The following is a 21,389-nucleotide window of genomic DNA, read 5'->3' as shown; positions in this document are numbered from 1 at the left end:
CATCCTGGCTAACACGGGTGAAACCCCGGGCTCTCTACTAAAAATATGTGCGGCCAAGCCGGGCGCAGGTATGGCTTCGTAGTCCCAGCTACATGGGAGGGCTGAGGCAGGAGAATGGCGAACCCGGGAGGCGGAGCTTGCAGTGAGCTGAGATCCGGCCACAGCACTCCAGCCTGGCAACAGAGCCAGACTCGGGGTCTCAAAAAAAAAAAAAAAAAAAAACAGACCTAGCCACGCTGTCGGCGCCGTGACTACACCTGTAATCCCAGCACCTTGGGGAGGCCGAGGCTGGTAATCACAAGGTCAGGAGATCGAGACCATCCCCTGGCTAACATGGTGAAACTCGCCTGTACTAAAAAATACAAAAAACTAGCCGGGCTACGTGGCAGGCACCGTAGTTCCAGCTACTCGGGAGGCTGAGGCAGGAGAATGCCATATAAACCTGGAGGCGGAGTCGCAGTGAGCTGAGATCCCGCCACTGCACTCCAGCTCTGGCAATAGAGCCGACTCTGTCTCAAAAAAGAGCCAGCATTATTGGCAATAGTGGCTCATGCCTGTAATCCGAACTTTGGAGGCCGGGCTGGCGGATCAATAAGGTCAAGAGATCCAGACCATCCTGGACTAACATGGTGAATTCCTGTCTCTACTAAAAAAAATACAAAACATTGGGCCGGGCGTGGTGGCAGGTGCCTGTAGTCCCAGCTACCCCGGAGGCTGAGGCAGGAGAATGGTGTGAACCTGGAAGGCGGAGCTTGCAGTGAGCGGAGATCATGCCACTGCTCTCCACCTGGGCAACAGAGCGAGACTCTCTCAAAAAAAAAAAAAAAAAAAAAATTAGCTAGCATTGGGCCCGGCGCAGTGGCTCACGCCTGTAATCGCAGCACTTTGGGAGGCTGAGGTGGGTGGATCACGAGGTCAGGAGATCGAGACCATCCTGGCTAAGGCTCACATGGTGAAAACCCGTCTCTACTAAAAATGCAAAAAATTAGCCAGGCATAGTGCATAGTGGTGAGTGACAGTAGTCCCAGCTACTCGGGAGGCTGAGCCAGGAGAATGGCGTGAACTCGGGAGTTGGAGCTTGCAGTGAGCCAAGATCTCACCATTGTGCTCCAGCCTGGGCGGCAGAGTGAGGCTCCATCTCAGAAAAAAAAAAAAAAAAAAAAATTAGCCAGCATTGGCTGGGCACAGTGACTCACATCTGTAATCCGAACACCTTGGGATGCCGAGGCAGGTAGATCACCTGAGGTCGAGTGTTCAAGACCACCCTGGCCAACATGACAAACCCTGTCTCTACTAAAAATACAAAAATTAGCCTAGCGTGGTGGCACGCACCTGTAGTCCCAGCTACTCTGGAGGCTGAGGCAGGAGAATCACTTGAACCCAGGAGGCAGAGTTTGCAGTGAGCCAAGAACGAGTCACTGCACTCCAGCCTGGGCAACAGAGTGAGACTCCATCTCAAAAAAAATAAATAGCTAAATAATTAGCCAGCATTGTTATGAGTTAAAGTCTATTTGCCCGCATGAATAAATAGATAAATAATTAGCCAGCATTGTTATGAGTTAAAATCTAGTTGCCCACATGACAGAGTGAGACTGTATCAAAAAAATAACTAAATAAAGATTAGCCAGCATTGTTATGAGTTAAAGTCCATTTGCCCTCATGTTATGTGAGAGCAGCCAAGACTTAAACCTCAGGAAAGGTGGGACAGAACCCCTCCCCCCAGCGTGCGTCCTTGGCCTAGAGATTTAAGTCTTTGTCCCTCACCCTTCCCCAAGCTGACTCAGCCCCTGGAGCAGAGGGCAGACCTGGCTGGGAGTACAAAGGGCAGCTGGGGGACAAGTGGGCAACTGCAGCTGTGGCCTGCAGGGAGTCAGTGGTACACCTGTGCCTGTTTAGCCTCCCGCTCCGGTGGCTGCAGAAGAGCCAGTTTCCTCACACTGTCATCCAGGGTCAGAACTGCATCCACTCACAGTGACATCATCACACCGACCCACCATCTCACACTGTCCCATACACAGTCATACCCACTGATAGACTGCACACGCAGTGGCACGCTCACACCGTCACACGTGCTCTTGTCCATGCGTTTATTCCCATTTCTGGCACAGTGTCCGGGGTCGGCATGGCCAGGGGCAGAACCTCGCAGGAAGTGGAGCTCACAGTGTGGGCAGACAGATAATGACCAGTAACTTTCAGTACAAGTGGAGCTGAGGCGCTAGGAGGACCTCCCAGAGGGGCCGAGGCCTGCACAGGGTCCTGCACAGGGGAGCTGTTGCCGAGGAGCGCAGGGGGGCAGGCCGAGGGCTTTGCAGCTCTGCATCTTCAGAGACTCGGGGCGGACCCTTTTCCTCCCGCCCTATCCGGGGGCTGAAGGAGGAGGCGTCCTTAAGGGACGGGACCGTCCTGAGCTCCGGGGGCAGGAGTGGCAGGCCTGTGGTGTGGGGCGGGGCGGGCCTGTCAAGGCGGGGCCAGCCCGGAGCTCGCAGCTCACTGGGCGGCGCTGGCTGCGGCGGCCGCTGCCCGGGGGCGGGATCCTGATCTAAACCTCCAGTAATCCCGCTGAGGCCCGAACCAGAGGCGGGCGGGGACTTCCGCGCCGACGCGGCCGCAAGCGCTGGCACGGCCCTCACTGGCGGTCTTTGGTCTCCGCCCCGACATCCGGCCCGGGGCACGTGGTGGGCGGACGGGGGCGGTCCTGAGCCTGCGACCTCGCAGGCGACCTCGCTGTACCCTAAGTCCAGGCCACAGTCAGGGTCGGGCGCTGGGAGGCGAGCGTGAACTCAGCGACAGGAGAGTGAGGTGGGGCCCCGTGGCTTGGAAGCCGGGCAATTGGGAGGCGTTGGGTTTTTTCCTGTTGTTGTTTTTTGAGGGATGGGGGAGTACAAGTCTTGGTTCAAACCTCGCTGGGCTACTCTGAGCTGTCCTCGAACCTCTCTGAGCCTCTCGGCTTTCTCCTCTGTAAAGTGGGCATTCTGAGCACAAACTTCATGGGGCTCTTTTGGGGGATTAAATAAGGAAATGTGCTGGAAGCAGACAGCCCAGAGTTGAAACAGAATGGGTGCTCCTTAATGGGAAATCCTACCCCTGTGGGAAATCCGGGAGCCGCCGTAGGGACGGGCTGTGTGCAGGAGCGCACCGGGTCCAGGGGCTGGGAGGGGTAGTTAGCCATTCACTTTGCCCCCAGCTCACCACGCGCAGCGCCATGACCAGCAAGGGTCCCGAGGAGGAGCATCCATCAGTGACGCTCTTCCGCCAGTACCTGCGCATCCGCACGGTCCAGCCCAAGCCTGACTATGGTGAGAAGACGGTGCTTCCAGAGCCTGTGACGGGGCCTTACGGACGGAGACTGTGCTCTAAACCAGCCTCCAACACCTGTCACCCAGCTGAGCCCCCCTCTGCTGTCCCAAATGGCTCCCCAACCCCTCCAGTCATTGCCCAAGTAAATAGACTGAGGCAGCCCCTCCAGGTTATGGAGGAATCCTTTCCCCAGACGCTCTGCTGCTGCCCGAGGTTACTCATGGCAGCTGGTTAAAGAAAAACTTCACGTCACTCCCCAGGGCAGGAGTGGTGGGGGAATCCTCAGGCAGCCACAGGGGAAGGAGAAGCCCTCCAGAAGCCCACTGAGGCTGGACAAAGGCCACAGCCCTTAGGGAATCAAGCTTGGTGGTTAGGGCCTGGGAGGTGGCTCCTGCCTTTTATCCCAGCGCTTCAGGAGGTTGAGGCTGGCAGATTGCTTGGGCCCAGGAGTTCAAGACTGGCTTGGGCAACATGGCAAGACTCTGTCTCTACAGAAAAATACAAAAATTAGTCAGGAACGGTGGCGCACCTGTAGTCCCAGCTACTCCGGAGGTTGAGGTGGGAGGATCACTTGAGCCTGGGAAGTCGAGGTTGCAGTGGAGCCGAGATCGCACCGCTTCACTCCAGCCTTGGTGACAGAGTGAGACCCTGTCCCAAAAAAAAAAAAAAACCTTGGTGACTGGGAATTCTGAACGTGGGTCCAAATTCCTCCTCTGTGATTAATCAGCTGAGACATGGTGGGTGAATCACTTCATGTCACTGTGCCATAGTTTCCCATATTTAAGGAAGATAACACCTTCCTCCAACGCTGGACGTCCCCCTGGCCTTCCAGAAAGGGTCACTGAATAGCCAAAAATATCTTTTTTCTTGGGGATGGAAATGCAAGTGTCTCTGAGGGATATGGAGTGTGTTGGGGAGGCAGCAGCCCATTTCTGGGTGTGCTCCCTTCTCCGGGCTGCCTGGGCTGGTGGGAAGCTGTGAGTAGGCAGAAGCAGCCCCAGACACTCTGTGCCTCCAGGAGCTGCTGTGGCCTTCTTTGAGGAGAGAGCCCGCCAGCTGGGCCTGGGCTGTCAGAAAGTGGAGGTGAGCCTGGGGCCCTAAGCAGGGAAGGGAGGTGGGCCTGGGCACTTCCTCACCCTGCTCAGACCACCTCCCCTCCTGACCATCTCCAGGTGGCACCTGGCTATGTGGTGACCGTGTTGACCTGGCCAGGCACCAACCCTGCACTCTCCTCCATCTTGCTCAACTCCCACACGGATGTGGTGCCTGTCTTCAAGGTATGTAAGGGGCTGGGGCGGTGGGCATTGCAGACGTTGGGGACAGACATGATGCACACCCCAGGATCCAGCCTCAGGGAGCGCATGGTCCTGGTTCCAGTCCTGGCACTGACTTTCAACATCCTTATGACATTACACCACTCAAGCAGCCTTCGTCCAGCAACAAGATCTGGGCCAGAGTGGGGTAGGGACTAGGGGGTGGGAAGCAGGAGACAGTGATGGGGGATGGCAATCAGCTGCCTTCTTCAGCCCCCGTCTTTCCTCCCCCACCACTCCACCTGTCACTCCAACCCTATGGTGGGCTCCTAGGGAAGGGCCACTGTTGACCAGAGTGGATTAATGGCTAAATTGGAGGTTTGGGCCCCTCTTCCCATCCCTGCCCCCAGGAACATTGGAGTCACGACCCCTTTGAGGCCTTCAAGGATTCTGAGGGCTACATCTATGCCAGGGGTGCCCAAGACATGAAGTGCGTCAGCATCCAGTGAGTGTCCTCCATTCCCGCTCCTCCACAATGTCCCCACTGGTCTAGTGGATTGACCCAGGACCTGGAGGGGTGATTGGAGAAACTTAAGGCCAAGGGACACCTTGACCCCTTGGACAGGAATTACTACCATGACCATTGCATCGATAGGGAGATGCAGCCCAGAGAGGAGCACGGACTTTCTGGAGTCCCTATCAGGGTGTGGCAGGGTAAAGTCCAGGGCACAGGACTCCAGCCTGCTGGCCCTGCCTGCCGGGCCAGCCTGAGCATCTGGTGGCTCCCCTAGCACCTGGCTTATGCCCCCTCAGGTACCTGGAGGCTGTGAGGAGGCTGAAGGTGGAGGGCCACCGGTTCCCCAGAACCATCCACATGACCTTTGTGCCTGGTAGGAGTGGTTCAGATACCTCTGGGAAAGGGGAGGGTGGGGGTGGGGCAGCCTCCTCATCTCATGGCCCTGCTGCTTTTACAGATGAGGAGGTTGGGGGTCACCAAGGCATGGAGCTGTTCGTGCAGCGGCCTGAGTTCCACGCCCTGAGGGCAGGATTTGCCCTGGATGAGGGTGAGCAGGTTGGCAAGCTGATGAGCAGCCAGGCAGGGAGTAGGAGGCTGCTAGTGGGGACTGGGCTGCTCTACCCTCTGAACCCCCTTTCTCTCCTCAGGCATAGCCAACCCCACTGATGCCTTCACAGTCTTTTATAGTGAGCGGAGTCCCTGGTGTAAGTATGAGCTTGGAGGGAGGGCTCACTCTACAGGTGGGAGGCTAGGCCAGAAAGGGCACGGTCCTATGAAGAGTTGCACAGCAAAAGTTGAGGCCTGAGAAGGCCTCGAACCCAGAGCCTCTGCCTCCCAGCTCTTTCCTATCTGAGCTTCTCTGAGGGCAAGCCCTGACTGGGCAGAAACAAGCTGTACGCTATGGGCCCTGAGCAGGGACAGGACCCTGCCAGAGGAGCCTGGAATGAGGGGGAGACCTGGGTCCACCCCAGGGCAGATTGTTTCTCCAGCCCCTCATGCTGAAGACACTCCCTTCCCCCTACACCTCCCCAGGGGTGCGGGTCACCAGCACTGGGAGGCCAGGCCATGGCTCGCTCTTCATCGAGGACACAGCAGCAGAGAAGCTGGTACGTGGCACCCCGGGAGGGAGTCTGGGAGTTCAGGAAGCTCTATCCTGAGACCACTGTCCCATTTAACTTCATATTCTCGTAGCACAAGGTTGTGAGCTCCATCCTGGCATTCCGGGAGAAGGAATGGCAGAGGTGAGGCAGTCTGGGAAGCGGTGGGGTGGCTCTGGGAGGCGGTACCACAGAGGATAGAGTCTGAGCCACCTCTTTTATCTGTTGCTGCTGCTTCCCTGTCCCCACACCACAGGCTGCAGTCAAACCCCCACCTGAAAGAGGGGGCTGTGACGTCCGTGAACCTGACTAAGCTAGAGGGTGGCGTGGCCTATAACGTGGTACCTGCCACCATGAGCGCCAGCTTTGACTTCCGTGTGGCACCGGATGTGGACTTCAAGGTGCCACCTCCACCTGGGTTTGGAGGAAGGATCCTGGGTCCTAAGTCTTGTCCTAGAGGCCTCTGGAAAGCCTGAGGGATCAGCTCATCTTCCTTCTCTTAGGCTTTTGAGGAGCAGCTGCAGAGCTGGTGCCAGGCAGCTGGCGAGGGGGTCACCTTAGAGTTTGCTCAGGTATGGACTTGGGACATGTGATGGGAGAGTGTGGGAGCTGGGGGAGACCCAAGTGTGCAACAGTGGAGTGTGTGCTTGGTGTGTCTGCATATGTCTGGGCATTTCTTTATCTGTGATAGACACATTTTATTCCAACAAGCATTAGTTTCTAGATGCTACTGTGGGTGCTGGGGAATGCTGTGGGGAATAAAATTAGGCACAGTTCACGCCCCTGTATGGTGAAACAGGGAAATATAAATCAAACATTTATATGCTATTACTTTTTTCTGAGAGAGTCTCACTCCGTCACCCAGGCTGCAGTGCAGTGGCACAATCTGGGCTCACCTCCGCCTCCCGGGTTCAAGCAATTCTCGTGCCTCAGCCTCCAGAGTAGCTGGGATTACAGGCACCTGCCACCACACCCAGCTAATTTTTGCATTTTTAGTAGAGACAGGGTTTCACCGTGTTGGCCAGGCTTGTCTCGAACTCCTGGCCTCCAGTGGTCCACCCACCTTGGCCTCGCAAAGTACTGGGATTACAGGCATGAGCCACTGGGCCCAGCCGTACTTTTATATAATACATGTGGTACAGAAAAAGGTGGCCCCTTGCACTCTGAAAACCTCTAACTGGAGTATCCAACTAGTCTGAGGTCTCGGGGAGCCATCTTGAGGAAGGGGCACTTGGGCTAGGATCTGAAGGATGGCCCAGGAGGTAAGTAGATGGAGGGTGGGAACATCCCAGACCTAGGACATTTGAGGGGCTGAAAGAGGATCTGTGGCCGGACTGGCCACCCAGATGTCTGGGTAGGTGAAGGAGTGGGGGTGGGGAGGTGTTCTGTGCCAGGCACAGCCCACTCTATGGGAAATAGGGCAACATGCCCAGGCCCATGTCCTGATCCTGCCATCCTTCCCGTCCCTCAGAAGTGGATGCACCCCCAAGTGACACCTACTGATGACTCAAACCCCTGGTGGGCAGCTTTTAGCCGGGTCTGCAAGGACATGTGAGCACACTGGCCAGCTCTCCTCACAGCCCAGCCCCCTACTCCTCTCCTTCCTGCTGCCCCCTCCCTTCTCCTGCCTCTCCCCCACCTTCCCTTGCCCCTTCAATTCTTCCCTTTCTCCCTCTCCATTCATCAGGCTCTTTCTCCTATAGGAACCTCTCTCTGGAGCCTGAGATCATGCCTGCTGCCACTGACAGCCGCTTTATCCGTGCGGTGAGCCACTTGCATGGAGTGCCTGGGCAGTGGACTGGGCCTGAGGCTGCCTTTCCCTTAATGGCTCCTCCTCGCCCCTGCAGGTGGGGGTCCCAGCTCTAGGCTTCTCACCCTTGAACCGCACACCTGTGCTACTGCACGACCACGATGAACGGCTGCATGAGGCTGTGTTCCTCCGTGGGGTGGACATATATACACGCCTGCTGCCTGCCCTTGCCAGTGTGCCTGCCCTGCCCAGTGAGAGCTGAGCCCTGGAACTCCTCAACCTTTGCCCCTGGGGCTTCCATCCCAACCAGTGCCAAGGACCTCCTCTTCCCCCTTCCAAATAATAAAGTCTACGGACAGGGCTGTCTCTGAATTACTAACAGCAAGGCACTCGTGGAGCAAGAATTTTCCTTTCCTTGGGGACATGTTACCATCTCCATTTCACAGATGAGGAAACTGAGCCTGGCTGTGAGCACTTCCCCACTACCCCACACTGCTCTGTGCGCCTTGATACAGCACACCCATTCAGTACCATCCAGCCATGTCTGTGCCTAGCAAGAAAGGGCCACAGTTCCTATTTCAGTGGCCACCATACTTAGTTCTGACCTGTCAGAGATTCCATTCCAATCGAAGGGGGATACTAAGGACCTCAGGAACCACTCCCATCTTCCTGGGTGTACATCTGGGATCCTAAGACAGGACCAGAATAGTACCAGCTGGGCACCTGCCAGATGAGGGGCAGGCAGAGGGCCAACGGTGACTGCTGGCCCTTGTCAAAACCTGTACACCCTTGTATTGGCAGCAGGGGCCACAGAGGGGCAGGGGCCCTGGTAGACTAGGCCAGTTCATCTTAGGGGCCTCAGCACCCTGGATCTGTGTGTACAGAGGCCTAGGAAGTGGGTTTCCATGTCAGCCTTGCTAGGACCCCAGGCTTTACCATGAGTAAACTAGTAAACTATGGCCCCAAGAGCAGAGCCTGATCTAGCCAGATCTGCTCTATCCTGTTCTGACTTCCCTGAGCATGGGGCAGGGGAGATGGGTGGGTTGGGGGTGGTTGGATTTTTTGATTCTAGTTGTAGCCAGAAGAGAAGTCCAGAGCCTGGCTGCAGACTGCAGGCTTAGTACTAATAGAAATAACAATGACTCCTGCTCACAGTTGACAAGGAGCCAGGACTTAGACTGTTTTTTTTTTTTTTTTTTTTTGAGGCGGAGTCTTGCTCTGTCGCCCAGGCTGGAGTGCAGTGGCACGACCTCGGCTCACTGCAAGCTCCACCTCCTGGGTTCACGCCATTCTGCCTCAGCCTCCTAAGTAGCTGGGACTAAGGCCCCCGCCACCACACCCAGCTTACTTTTTGTATTTTTAGTAGAGATGGGGTTTCACATCTGCCTCCCGGGTTCAAGGGATTCTCCTGCCTCAGCCTCCCAAGTAGCTGGGACTACATGTCCACGCCACCATGCCTGGCTAATTTTTGTATTTTTAGTAGAGACAGGGTTTCACCAAGTTGAGCAGGATGTTTTCGATCTCTTGTCCTCAGGCGATCTGCCCGCCTCGGCCTCCGAAAGTGCTGCGTTTACAGGCGTGAGCCACCGTACCTGGCCTAGACTGGCTTTCTTTACATTGAACCCGTACAGCAGTCTTGTGATGGATGCCAGGTCCCACTAGCAATGCAGAAACAGGTTTCACTGGCCAGGTGCAGTGGCTCATGCCTGTAATCCTAACACTTTGGGAGGCTGAGGCGGGCGGACTGCCTGAGCTCAGGAGTTCAAGACCCAGCATGGGCAACATGGCAAAACCCCATGTCTACTGAAAATACAAAAAAATTAGCCAGGTGTGGTGGCATGTGCCTATAGTCAGGAGGCTGATTCTAGAGAATCGCCTGAACCCAGGGGATGGAGGTTGCAGTGAGCCGAGATCACGCCACTGCATTCCAGCCTGGACGACAGAGCGAGACTCTCTCAAAAGAATTAAGAAACATGTTCCACTAGCATAGTTTGCCCTAGACAACAGAGCTTGGAGGTGAATGAGTCGAGACTCAAGAACTGGAAATTTGTGCTTCCTGAGCACAAGGCAGATTCCACGTAGAAGCTGGAGGCTGAAGGCAGCAGCTGGGTGTGATCTTAAGCCCAGTTGAAGCCCTGACCTGGCCTCCCCCTCAGACTGGCACTTGGTAAAGGGATCACTTTTTTCATGGCAGGAACACTTGGGACCTCACTTTGGAAGTCATCAACTTGGTGGCCTGTCTGGGCCAAACCACCTTCAGAACACAACCTGCTCCTGCTCCCTTTCAACCCCATGTCTACCTGACACGCCTTGGCAAGGGGCAGTTGGCCTCCCAGAGACTGCCAGGATTACAGTCAAGAGCTAGCAGCCCCAGCCCTGGTTGGGCAACTGAAGCCTCCTAGGGCCCCACATGGACTGCCTAGGATCAAATGCTACCCCCACCCCTTCCCAGCTTCATTATCTTCAATATTTTCTCACCAGTGAAACAAAGATAATCATAATATCTACTTCAGAATTAGGGGATCACATGCCATGGGCTGCACCTGCTGCTGTAGCATAACAGCACCCCTTTTTGAGTTTCTACACTGTCCAAGGCTGGTTTTGAGGATTAAGTGCACCTGGGAAGTGCCCACCTGGTGCCTTCTATAGGAAGCCTCCACAAATGCTTATTTTACTACTTGCTTCACTGACTGCTGAGGATGAAGACCTCTATGTGAAGCAGCTGACTCAGGGGCACAGCAGGGTCAGAACCAGTCATGGGAGTAAAGCAGTGCCACCACCATCTGCCTTCCTGGATCCCTAGCTGTTGGGGAACTAACATAGCCCAGAGCAGTGGATGCTGACCAGGTGCACCGAAAGAACCCAAGTCTGGGACACCTCAGGCCAGAGTGCAGAGCTGCTCAGCGGGGCCCCTTCCCCTCCCTCGGAGTATGCGTTAAGACCTCATGAGGATGTTTATGATTTCTCCCTTTGGGCCAGGCGCACTGGCTCATGCCTGTAATCCCAGCACTTTGGGAGGCTGAGGCAGGCGGATCACGAGGTCAGGAGATCGAGACCATCCTGGCTAACACGGTGAAACCCCATCTCTACTAAAAATACAAAAACAAAATTAGCTGGGTGTGGTGGCAGGTGCCTGTAGTCCGAACCACTTGGGAGGCTGAGGCAGGAGAATGGCGTGAACTGAGGCGGCGGAGCTTGCAGTGAGGTTAGATGGTGTCACTGCAGTCCAGCCTGGATGAGAGGAGACTGTCTCAAAAAAAAAAATTACTCCCTTTGCTCGGCAACTTACACAGTCTAGCAAGCAATGTGCCCGAGCTTCCCAAAAGCCCTCAATCATTTCTCATTCATTAGGTCCTCCTCTTGCACTACACGGCCCCATCTCCTGACTCCCACCCACCCACCACCACCCACAGACTCATGTCTTCTCCCACACCAGCAGATGGAGCAACCAAACCCAGTCCCAGGATCATAGAGGCTAACAAATCCTGCCTCAGGTTTATTTGTACAAAAAGCACAGGAGGACCCCAGCCCCATGCAGATGGCAGCCCAGAGGTGGGGGTGGGGGGTCGCACCAGTCCTTCTGTCCTCACGTTGGCAGACAGAGATACCTACTCTGTAGCCTTTGTAGTGGCCTGGGCACCTTTGGGAACCTGAGCTGGAATTGAAGCTGGAGCTGCAGCCTGGGCCTTGGTTTGATCCTTGGCCTTGGCCTTGGCCTTTGGCCGGCACAGCCGGAGCCCCTTGGCAATGCGAGCACGAGCACGCTTCCCAAGCTTGGGGTGGGCAATGTAGGCAAGTCGATCAAGCTTGCGGCTGACACCCTTTGGGATCTTGGGCTTAACCTCCTTGGGCTTTACGAGGGCCTTGACAGCCTCGGCACGTGCACTCATGGCCTTGGCATTGTTGGCCTGCATCTTCTTTAGGCCCTTCTTGTTGTGCTTCTTGGCAAAGCGCATGTTCCTCAGGAACTTGGGGTCCACCTGAAAAGCAGGAAAGGTACAGGTGGCAGCATGTGGGTCCCCAAGTCTCTCACTGATGCCTCTCTCCATAGGGGTACCCAGTATTCTAAAGACAGCATCAAGTCAACCTCAAATGTGGAAATACCCAACCTCTTGAAACTATTTCCAGAAAAAGGGTACCACCACCCCAGGGAGCCGATACTGCACCTGGGTAATGCTGTACAGACCTCCTTCAAGAACAAAATTACAAGCCGCTTTGCTGCCCTGTCTGCCAAGGTTGCAGGGTTTCAACTTCCTACAGCAAGGGTTCCACCAAGTTTCTTCCTGACATCCCCTCAGGGACACCCCCGCTCCCATCTTTAGAAGAAGGTGTCAATTAAATACCAAGTCTGGTCCAAAAGACTTCTAGCCGAGGCAGAATATGGGGAAACCGAGGCACAGAGTTTGTGATTTTTTTTTTTTTTTTTTTGAGACGGAGTCTTGCTCAGATGCCCAGGCTGGAGTGTGGTGGCACGATCTTGGCTCACTGCAAGCTCCGCCTCCCGGGTTCACGCAATTCTCCTGCCTCAGCCTCCCAAGTAGCTGGGACTACAGGCGTCCGCCACCACGCCCAGCTAAATTTTTGGTTATTTTTAGTAGAGACAGGGTTTCACCGTGTTAGCCAGGATGGTCTCAATCTCCTGACCTCGTGATCCACCCGTCTCAGCCTCCCAAAGTACTGGGATTACAGTCGTGAGCCACCACGCCCGGCCAGAGTTTGTGATTTACTCCACAGAACAGAGAGCAAAAGGGGAGGAACAGACTGGGGACACGCTCAGCCGTCCCCTAGACCCTCCAGCCTTCTTGGCTAATTCTTAGAACTCCCTGACACAGGAAGAGAAGCTGACCCCAAGTACAGCACTGGGTCGGATCGAGGTCATAAGGCTGGTCAGTGTGGGAATGTGCCCTGAACACACTCAGACAAGGCCACTCCTTACCCTAAATGCCACTGCCAAGCAAGGGAGATGGCCAGGAGCAGGTTATGCCCTGACCAGAGGGTTACACTTCAGGCTGGGGAAGACCAAGGAAAGCTTTATTATGGGTCTGGTAGGGTAGAAAAAGGAATTGCAGGCTTTGGCTAGGCCAGTTAGGCTCTGCTCAGGCAGAAGCCAAAGTAAGAGAAAAACTACATGAAAGGCCTTGACTGTGCACCTGGAACCAAGAAAAGACACTTCCACGTGATTCAGCGCACTCACCCCCTTAAGAGATTCGTATCTTTGTGATCGGGGTTTCTTGATACCATTTCTGTGCCATTTTCGGGCTGTGGGAGAAAAAAGGGAATTAAGCCAACAAAGAACTTTCCTCTGATAAAGACCACCCAACATCACAGCTGGCAAGTCTGGGAGAACCAGTGCTTCCTACAGCAGCTACGCTTGAGATATGGGAAACCCTTACTACTAAATGCAAAACACTGTGTATCTCAAGTGGATCTCTAAACCTATAACCCTAAAGTTATTACTGGGTGAAATCAATCAGCCTCAGGCCCACAATGGAAACGTGCCCCTTCATCCCTGCCCCAGTTTGCCTGAACCAGTCCTTGCCAAGGTCTGGGATGTAGACAGGGCCCAAAAAACTTACACTGGTTGTGTGTGGTGTGGTTCTTGGACTTGGCCATGTCTGCACCTAGAAGACAAAAGTGGTGATCAGGGTTAGGGGCTCTCCAGGCTGGGCCACCTCTGCCCACCCGGCCCCCGCCCGACCCATCTGGTGGAACGTGAGACCAGAAGCCAGAAACGAACCTGCAGACAGAATATGTGCAGCCTCCACCAGTCTCGACTTACTCTGCACGACCCGACGCCAGTCCCTGACTCCCAAACCCACGTAATGATGCCCTGAAATCAACTCCTTACCCCCGGAAAGCTGCGTTCCCCAATAAAGTGGCTTTCCCTGCCATTCCCCTCTTAGGACCTAGAAACACCATTCCCACCCCGCAGCCTTCGCTCCCCACAGACAGACAGTCGGTCACCCGTCCTCTCCGCAGCCTGCGCCCCGCCGCCGCTCGTAAGTCGCGGATGGCATCGGATGCCGCGCGGCCAACACTTACCTTTAGCCGCGGCTCCCGAAGCGCCTAGAACCGGAAGAGAAAGGGGCTGCGGTGCAGCACGGGAAATAGGGTCAATAACGCCGGAAAGTACTACTGGAAAGGCTTCCCTCCGCTCTGGGAAGAAAAGTTCCGAGGCCCGGAAGAACCAAGCCGGACGTGGAGGCAGTGCTACGAGCTTGCCTCCGCCCCCTTCAGGCTACCTCTTCACCTCTCTGTTTCTCCAGGACCTGGTTCTTAAGTCTTATTCAAGATCCTGAAAGAGAAAGAAGTCCTTCAGGGATCGATGTTAGGCAAGGAGATCTGTTGTTTATTTTTTTTTTTTTTTTTTTGAGACGGAGTTTCGCTCTTCCACCCAGGCTAGAGTTCAATGGCACGATCTCGGCCCACCGCAACCTCCGCCTTCTACTGCACCTGGCAGTCATTCAGCACCTGGTCCAGCACTTTGGGAAGCCGAGATTGGTGTGGTGGCTACTCCTGCAGGCGGATCATGAGTCAGGATTCGAGACCAACCTGGCTAAAATGGTGAAACCCCTACTAAAAAAAAAAAAAAAAAAAAAAAAAATTAGCCGGGCGTGGTGGCACGCGCCTGTAATCCCAGCTACTCTGGAGGCTGAGGCAGGAGAATTGCTTGAATCTGGGAGGTGGAGGTTGTAGTGAACCAAGATTGCGCCATTGCACTCCAGCCTGGGCTTCAGGGCCCGACTCTGTCTCAAAACAACAACAACAAAAACACACCTCTTTCGTGGAGAAGGAGCAGAGGGGAGGAAGGAGAGAGGCCCTGAGGGAGGACAGTGGGAATGCAGAGGAGTGGACAAGGAAAGAGTAGACTGGACTTGGGACACAGAAGATGAGGGAGAAGGAGGCGGCAAGGATAGCCCCTGTGTCTTTGGCTTGACAGCTGGGTGAATGGTGGGGCTGTTTACAGAGATGGAAGATTGAGTGGGGAGCAGGGGCTTTGTTTTGTTTTGAGGGGGAATGATGAGCCAGATATTTTTGTTGGTTGCATTAAATGTGAGATGCCTGTTGGACATCAGAATTGAGCAAGCACTGCCTCTAACAACTCTGTTGCCCTCTCCACCTCTTCCCCCTATAGTTCATTTTCCACACAGCAGTGGGGCTTGGGGACTTGTTTTAAGATACAAATCAGATCCTGTCCCTTAAATCTGCAAGGACATCCCCTTGCATTGAAGATCAATTCTTTACCCCACTTGACCCTGACAACCGCTCTTTTTCATTTATTTCTCTCCAAACCCATGGCCTTTCTTTTGTGCCACGCACAGATGTGTATTCTGCCTCAGGACCTTTGGACTTGCTATCCCGGCCACCTGGACTGCTCTTCTCCCTGCTTTTTGGATGGTGTGCTCTTTCCTATAGAGGCCTCCCTGGACTCCACTATCTAAAATAGAGAACCTCTGCCTCATCTCATCAGTTATTCTGTGTCCTCTCATGGTTTGCTTTCTTTTCTTTTCCTCTTCTTTCTCTTTTTTTTTTTTTTTTTTTTTAAGACGGAGTCTCACTCTGTCGCCCAGGCTGGAGTGCAGTGGTGTGATCTCGGCTCACTGCAACCTCTGCCTCCTGGGTTCAAGCGATTCTCCTGCCTCAGCCTCCCAAGTAGCTGGGATTACGGGCGCACACCACCACGCCCAGCTAATTTTTATTTTTATTTTTTTTAAAGAATTATTTTTAGTAGAGACAGGTTTTCACCATGTTGGCCAGGCTGATGTTGAACTCCTGACCTCAGGTGATCCGCCCACCTCGGCCTCCCAAAGTGCTGGGATTACAGGCATGAGCCACCGCACCCGGCCATGGTTTGCTTTCTTTATAGAACTTTCCCATACTCTAATTGCATTGTTTACTTACTTGTGTATGTATCCATTATCATAGGAGCCCTGAGTTTGGGACTGATTTGATCACCTTTTCCCACTGCCTAACTCAGCACAGTGTAGATAGAGCAAGAGCTTAATAAACACATGCCCAGTGAACATTCCTGAACAAGCCGGGTTCATGGAGTGACAGACGCATACTGCAGAAGTTTGGGGAGTGAAGGGGAAAGAAGGCTGTGGAGGCAGGACATATGGATGACTCCTTACCGAAGCATTCCTGAGAAAGGGGAGAGATATCTGGCAGGTGTGAGTTGGGAGAATGAAAAGCAGGCTTATATACTGATGGATGACCTGGTGCCAAGAAAGAAACAGCAGAGCCCAGAGGAGAGTGTCTCTGCAGGAACAAAGTCCTTGTGGGGTGCTGAGCACAGGTGGAGAAACTGGTGGGCAGAGGTAGGGACTGCAGGAGATGGGGGTGGTGTGATGCCTGACAGCAAGTCAAGTCTTCAGCTCAGGAAGTGGAAGCGGTAGCTCTGGAGACTGGGACAGGGAAGAGGAGGTCTGACTGCCACACGCTTGAGAAAGAGAAGCCAGGGTAGAGGCTGACAACAGGCAATGACTTTATTTATTTACTTTTATTTTATTTATTTATTTTATTTATTTTGAGACAGAGTTTTGCTCTCATCGCCCAGGCCGGAGTGCAATGGTGCGATGTTGGCTCACTGCAACCTCCACCTCCTGGGTTCAAGCGATTCTATTGCCTCAGCCTCCTGAGTAGCTGGGATTACAGGCACCTGCCACCATGCCCGGCTAATTTTTGCGTTTTTAGTAGAGACGAGGTTTTACCATGTTGGCCATGCTGATCTCGAACTCCTGACCTCAGGTGATCCACACTCCTCAGCCTCCCAAAGTGCTGGGATTACAGGGGTGGGCATGTAATCCATGCCCAGCCTGTGATGACTTTAAAAGAACCAGGCTGCCCTGCTATTCCAGGCCTTCCAGCTGGGGAGCGACTCCCACAGCTCCTAAAAAGTGAGTAGTGACTTGGTTTAGCTAGACTGTTAGGACAGAGGCAGAAAAAGCAGTGAGCAAAAAGTCACGGTCTGATGGGGGAGGCAGATTCAGTGGTGGACGATGGCCATGCAGTACCACTGGGGCTGTGTGAGGGATTGGCCCAGAGTGAAATCCCAGCTATTAGGCAAAGGGGAGTCGGTGACAAGAATGAGGAACTTTGGCTGTGACTTGACCTGTTCAGGAGCCAAAGGGGGCCATGACCTGGAGCCACTGACCTGTCATGCTTTTCTTTTCTTTTTCTTTTTTTTGAGATGGAGTTTTCTTCTTATTGCTCAGGCTAGAGTGCAGTGACCCAATCTCAGTTCACTGCAACCTCTGCCTCCCGGGTTTAAGCGATTCTCCTGGCTCAGCCTCCTGAGTAGGTGGGATTACATGCGCCTGCCATCACACCTGGCTAATTTTTGTAATTTTAGTAGAGATGGGGTTTCACCATGTTGGTCAGGCTGGTCTCGAACTCCTAACCTCAAGTGAGCCACCATGTCCAGCCCCTGTCATGCTTTTCAAAGTGGGATGGATGATAGGGCCATCCATGTCTATAAAGATAGTATTCTTTCTAGGAATAGTTTTCTTTATTTCTCCCTTCTTTCCTTTCTTCCTCCCTCCCTTCCTTCTTTTTCTTCCTCCCTCCCTTTTTCACTCCTTCTCCCTTTCATAAATGGAAACTTACACTATATGAACTCTTCTGTAACCTGATTTTATGCATTTAATCATAAGTTGTGAACATCTTTCTCTGCTCATGAATATCTTTTGTAATCCTAATCTATTTTACATATTTTGAAACATTATTTTGAGAAGAGGTCAATAAATATCACCAGATGTCAAAGGAGTCTCTGGCACACACATACAAAAAGGCAAATAACTACTCGGGAGGCTGAGGCAGGAGAATGGCGGGAACCCGGGAGGCGGAGCTTGCAGTGAGCTGAGATCCGGCCACAGCACTCCAGCCTGGGTGACAGAGCGAGACTCCGTCTCAAAAAAAAAATAAAAATAAAAATAAAAAAGGCAAATAACTTAACCTTTCCTCAGGGTTGACACACTCTCACCCTTCATGAGTGAGTGGTTCTTGCCCCATCTCAAATCTGCCTGGAGGCCGGGGTCCATTTGCCTCCTCCATGGAGTAGCCTTGGGCAGAACCACTATCTGGACCCAGCAAAGCATCAGCCAGGTGTCTCTCAAATGCCTTGGGCACAAGGCAGAGAAAGATGTGAGCCTGGGTGACAAGATAGGGCTGGATAGGGCTGGATGTGATCAGCCCAACCCATGTGACCTGCAAGGGTGTTGTCCAGGCCTTGTCCAGACCCATCACCCAGTTCAATGCCCAAGTAGAATCCCATAGTGTCTCCTCAGCAAAGTGATGGGGTTGGAGACACCTGGGGTTGTTTTTGCAGTTCCTATCATAGTCCCAGGAGTATGTGGGGAGCTGATACATGTTTGAGGAATTAAATGTGCACATTTCACAAATCCAGGAAGATGACAGAATCAGGGTCAAGAGGCCAGCTGGCCTGGAGGGATTTCTCAGAGATAAGAGTCAGCTCTTCTCCTGGACCCAGAGCCTTGCTTGCCAAGCCTCAGTTCCCAGCGTAACATGGGGATAAAAATAGTAATTACCTCCTGGGGCTAAACTGGAAAATTTGAGTAAAGCACTGAACACTATGTTAAGTACACAGTAGGTGCTCAATCATTGTTAGTGCCATCCATGCATCTTCCCCACAAGGCCTCAGGGGAGGGAGACAGGGCTTGGGGAAAGAAAGTCAGTGGCAAGTGGATGCTAAAAATAAGGACAAGATCCAAAGAACAACAAGCGAAAGCCAAGGTGGAGGAAAGTGGCGTTCCTCATGGGGGCTGGGGCCCCTCAGCCTCTGAGGTTCCAGAGAGACAGGACTACCAGTGTTTTCAGGTAAGACGGACTGTGAAGATTATCAGAACCAGGGTGTTTTATCTGGGTGTTTTACCCCCACAAGAGAGAAGTGTGTGTGGGGGGGATGGGCTTTGGAACTTTGGATCTGCTTAGAACTTTCTGAGGGAGGGGCTACCTGATTCTGTGTGTCCCTAGAAGACAGAGCTGTGACTGAGGACAGCAAATGCCAGCTTCATGGACAAGGGACATTTTTGCAATCAGAATTCCCTCCAAACTATGGGCTGCTCCCAGAGGCAGTGAGCTTCCTGATACAAGGGTTGTGCCAGCAGCGACTGAATGACCTGGGGTTGGGGGTTTAAAAATGGATGGAGGGAGCCAGCCATGGTGGCTCACGCCCGTAATCCCAGCACTTTGGGAGGCTGAGGCAGGTGGATCACTTGAGGTCAGGAGTTTGAGACCAGCCTGGCCAACATGATGAAACCCCGTCTCTAGTAAAAATACAAAAAATTAGATGGTTGTGGTGGCGGGCGCCTGTACTCCCAGCTACTCGGGAGGCTGAGGCAGGAGAATGGCGTGAACCCGGGAGGCGGGGCTTGCAGTGAGCTGAGATCCGGCCACTGCACTCCAGCCTGGGCAACAGAGCCAGACTCTGTCTCAAAAAAAAAAAAAAAAAAAAAAGGAATGCAGGGTGGGAAAATAGAGTTAAGTTCACTTCCCGCCAGGAACTTGGGATTCAAAGCTCCTGGTAGAAGGGCGATGGGCTGCATGCAACACCAGGCTGATGCTCCAGTATCTGTCAGAAGAGAGTCAGTTCCAGCAGAAACTGGAAGGTGCGGCCTATTCCTCAGGTCATCGCGCGCACGCCCCTCTCGGCCCCAGGCCTGATCACCCTCTGGGGGCGCACCTGGCCCACCTAGCCCAGGAGTGAGCCGGGATGTGAGCCTATCGTCCGCAAGGGGGCAGAGTGGGATCGCGGATGGAGTCTGGTGCTGCAGCTGGGCTATAGACAGGCACCGTGCCGCTCCCCTCCCGCGGGAGACTCTTGCAGCCTCCCAGGGCTTTCACAGCTGCGCTTCTCAGCACCCTCCACCGCCCCCACCTCCAGATTCAGTGCCTGTCTGTCCATTTTGAACAGGTTCTCTAGGCCGGGTCAGGTCTCCCTCAGCTCCAAGTTCCTGGTGGTGGTGGTGAGGTGTCTTCACCCAGAGAGGGTTCAAGGCAGAGGAAGTAGAGCCCATGGTCATCCCTGGGCACAGCCCATCCTGGCCCACTTTGGAGTTACCCAAGGGCCATGCCTCTTGTGGGTTAAAGGAACAGGCTTTGGCATCAGACAGACTTGGTTTTCGATTCTGATTGCCACTTACCAGCAAAGCGAGTCACCTCTTGGAGCCTCAGCCTCCTGCCACAGTGGAGGCAAGTAACATCAGGGCTGAGCAGGCAGGAAGCCTCCTGGAGCCTCACTGTGCATTCGGGAGGCCTGCAGTTTTGATTGTGAGACCGCACAGCAGCCTTTGGAAGGGGTAGTGTTTTTATCACCCCACTTCACAGATGGGGAGATGGAGTCCTTGGGCATGACTGGCTAGAGGTCCCAAAGCCAAATGGAGAGCTACTGCAGTCCAGACACCTACCAGAATCTGGGGGAGCAAGGGGTGGTTTGTACCCAGTGAGGCCATGGAGGGGCCTTGTGACAGTGACTGCCATGTGATGGGAGAAGCCCGTGGCCTCCATGATCAGTGGATGCCCAGAGTGAGGACGTCCTCTGTGCCAGCCCCTGCCTCTGCCAGACACACCTGCTCCATCCAGAGCAGGCCTAGAAAGGAGGTGGTAGTGTCCTTGGGTGGAGGGCAGGCTACTGCCTGAGCAGGCCTGGGCTGGGGTCAGCTGGCCTCAGGCAGCCAGGGACTGGCCAAGTATAAATGGAAGAGAAGTCCAACAGCACAGAAAACTGACCTGCCAGGAAGGGTGGAAGGGAAGGGACGGGGTAGGTGGGTGACATGAGGGTGTTGGACAGGGCTGGATGGAAGCCCCGAGTACCTCTCCCCACTCCTGTTCCCAGCCACAAAAAGAGGCTACGGAGACTCCCTTTTAACAAAGAGCATCTGAAAAGGAAGAATGAAGCTGAGGGTTGGGAGGGACACCCCTCTCCTTTCCCTCCCCAGCAGGCTCCAGTGGCTCCAGCAATGTCGTTGCCTTGGCAACCACAGCCCCCTTCTAGCTCCCTTTCTCCTTTAACCCCATCCTGCCTGGATGCACCTCTCGCCTGTACCCTCCCTCCCTCCCTTCCCAGCTCAGACTAAAGAGAGGCTTGGTGGGTCAGGGAGAGGGGACTTCTCTGCTCACCAAGCAGTCCTAGGGTTAATGCCCTGGCTGCATCCCAGGACCACCGCTTCCTAGGGATCAGATGGAGGACTCTTTAAGATGGAGACAGGACAGGATGAAATGACCTTTGAAAGAATTATTCTGAATGAACAAGGGAGCTATCTTCTCCCAAAGTTTTCAAGCCCCAAGTCTCCCAGACTTTACTCCCTCCCAGGAGACAGGGGCTATGACCCAGGAACCCCTGGCAGAGTTTAGGGAACCAGCGCTGGAGCAGGGGGTTTGAAGATCATCTAGTTGCCCTCTCTAAGCCTATGGGTGGGGAAACTGAGGTCTAGGAGGAGGATGAATTTACCCAAGGG

General features: G+C 53.9%; 2 protein-coding genes across 3 annotated transcripts; one reads left to right on the top strand and one right to left on the bottom strand.

The window, feature by feature from the left end:
• Nucleotides 1-2,492: 2,492 nt before the first annotated feature.
• Nucleotides 2,493-8,301, top strand: LOC101019806 (aminoacylase-1). Of its 2 annotated transcripts, XM_003894334.3 has the most exons (15): nucleotides 2,493-2,799; nucleotides 3,185-3,296; nucleotides 4,316-4,380; nucleotides 4,470-4,574; nucleotides 4,961-5,055; nucleotides 5,364-5,440; nucleotides 5,525-5,614; nucleotides 5,715-5,771; nucleotides 6,100-6,173; nucleotides 6,259-6,308; nucleotides 6,421-6,565; nucleotides 6,668-6,736; nucleotides 7,636-7,715; nucleotides 7,868-7,928; nucleotides 8,012-8,301. In XM_003894334.3, the coding sequence occupies exons 2-15, from the start codon at nucleotides 3,203-3,205 to the stop codon at nucleotides 8,174-8,176; spliced, it is 1,227 nt and encodes a 408-aa protein (XP_003894383.1). In that variant the 5' UTR covers nucleotides 2,493-2,799; nucleotides 3,185-3,202; the 3' UTR covers nucleotides 8,177-8,301. The 2 variants fall into 2 exon arrangements, with proteins under 2 accessions (XP_003894383.1, XP_031519168.1); XM_031663308.1 differs by lacking the exon at nucleotides 5,525-5,614.
• Nucleotides 8,302-11,372: 3,071 nt separating this feature from the next.
• On the bottom strand, nucleotides 11,373-14,103 carry RPL29 (ribosomal protein L29). Its single transcript, XM_009200629.3, has 4 exons — nucleotides 13,957-14,103; nucleotides 13,491-13,535; nucleotides 13,109-13,173; nucleotides 11,373-11,894 (listed from the first exon to the last, which is right to left on the bottom strand). The coding sequence occupies exons 2-4, from the start codon at nucleotides 13,525-13,527 to the stop codon at nucleotides 11,523-11,525; spliced, it is 474 nt and encodes a 157-aa protein (XP_009198893.2). The 5' UTR covers nucleotides 13,528-13,535; nucleotides 13,957-14,103; the 3' UTR covers nucleotides 11,373-11,522.
• Between the last annotated feature and the right edge of the window lie 7,286 nt (nucleotides 14,104-21,389).

The sequence above is a fragment of the Papio anubis genome, chromosome 2 (genome assembly GCF_008728515.1).
Source record: "Papio anubis isolate 15944 chromosome 2, Panubis1.0, whole genome shotgun sequence".
Lineage (NCBI taxonomy): Eukaryota > Metazoa > Chordata > Mammalia > Primates > Cercopithecidae > Papio > Papio anubis.
This window is presented reverse-complemented; position numbering and strand designations above follow the sequence as displayed.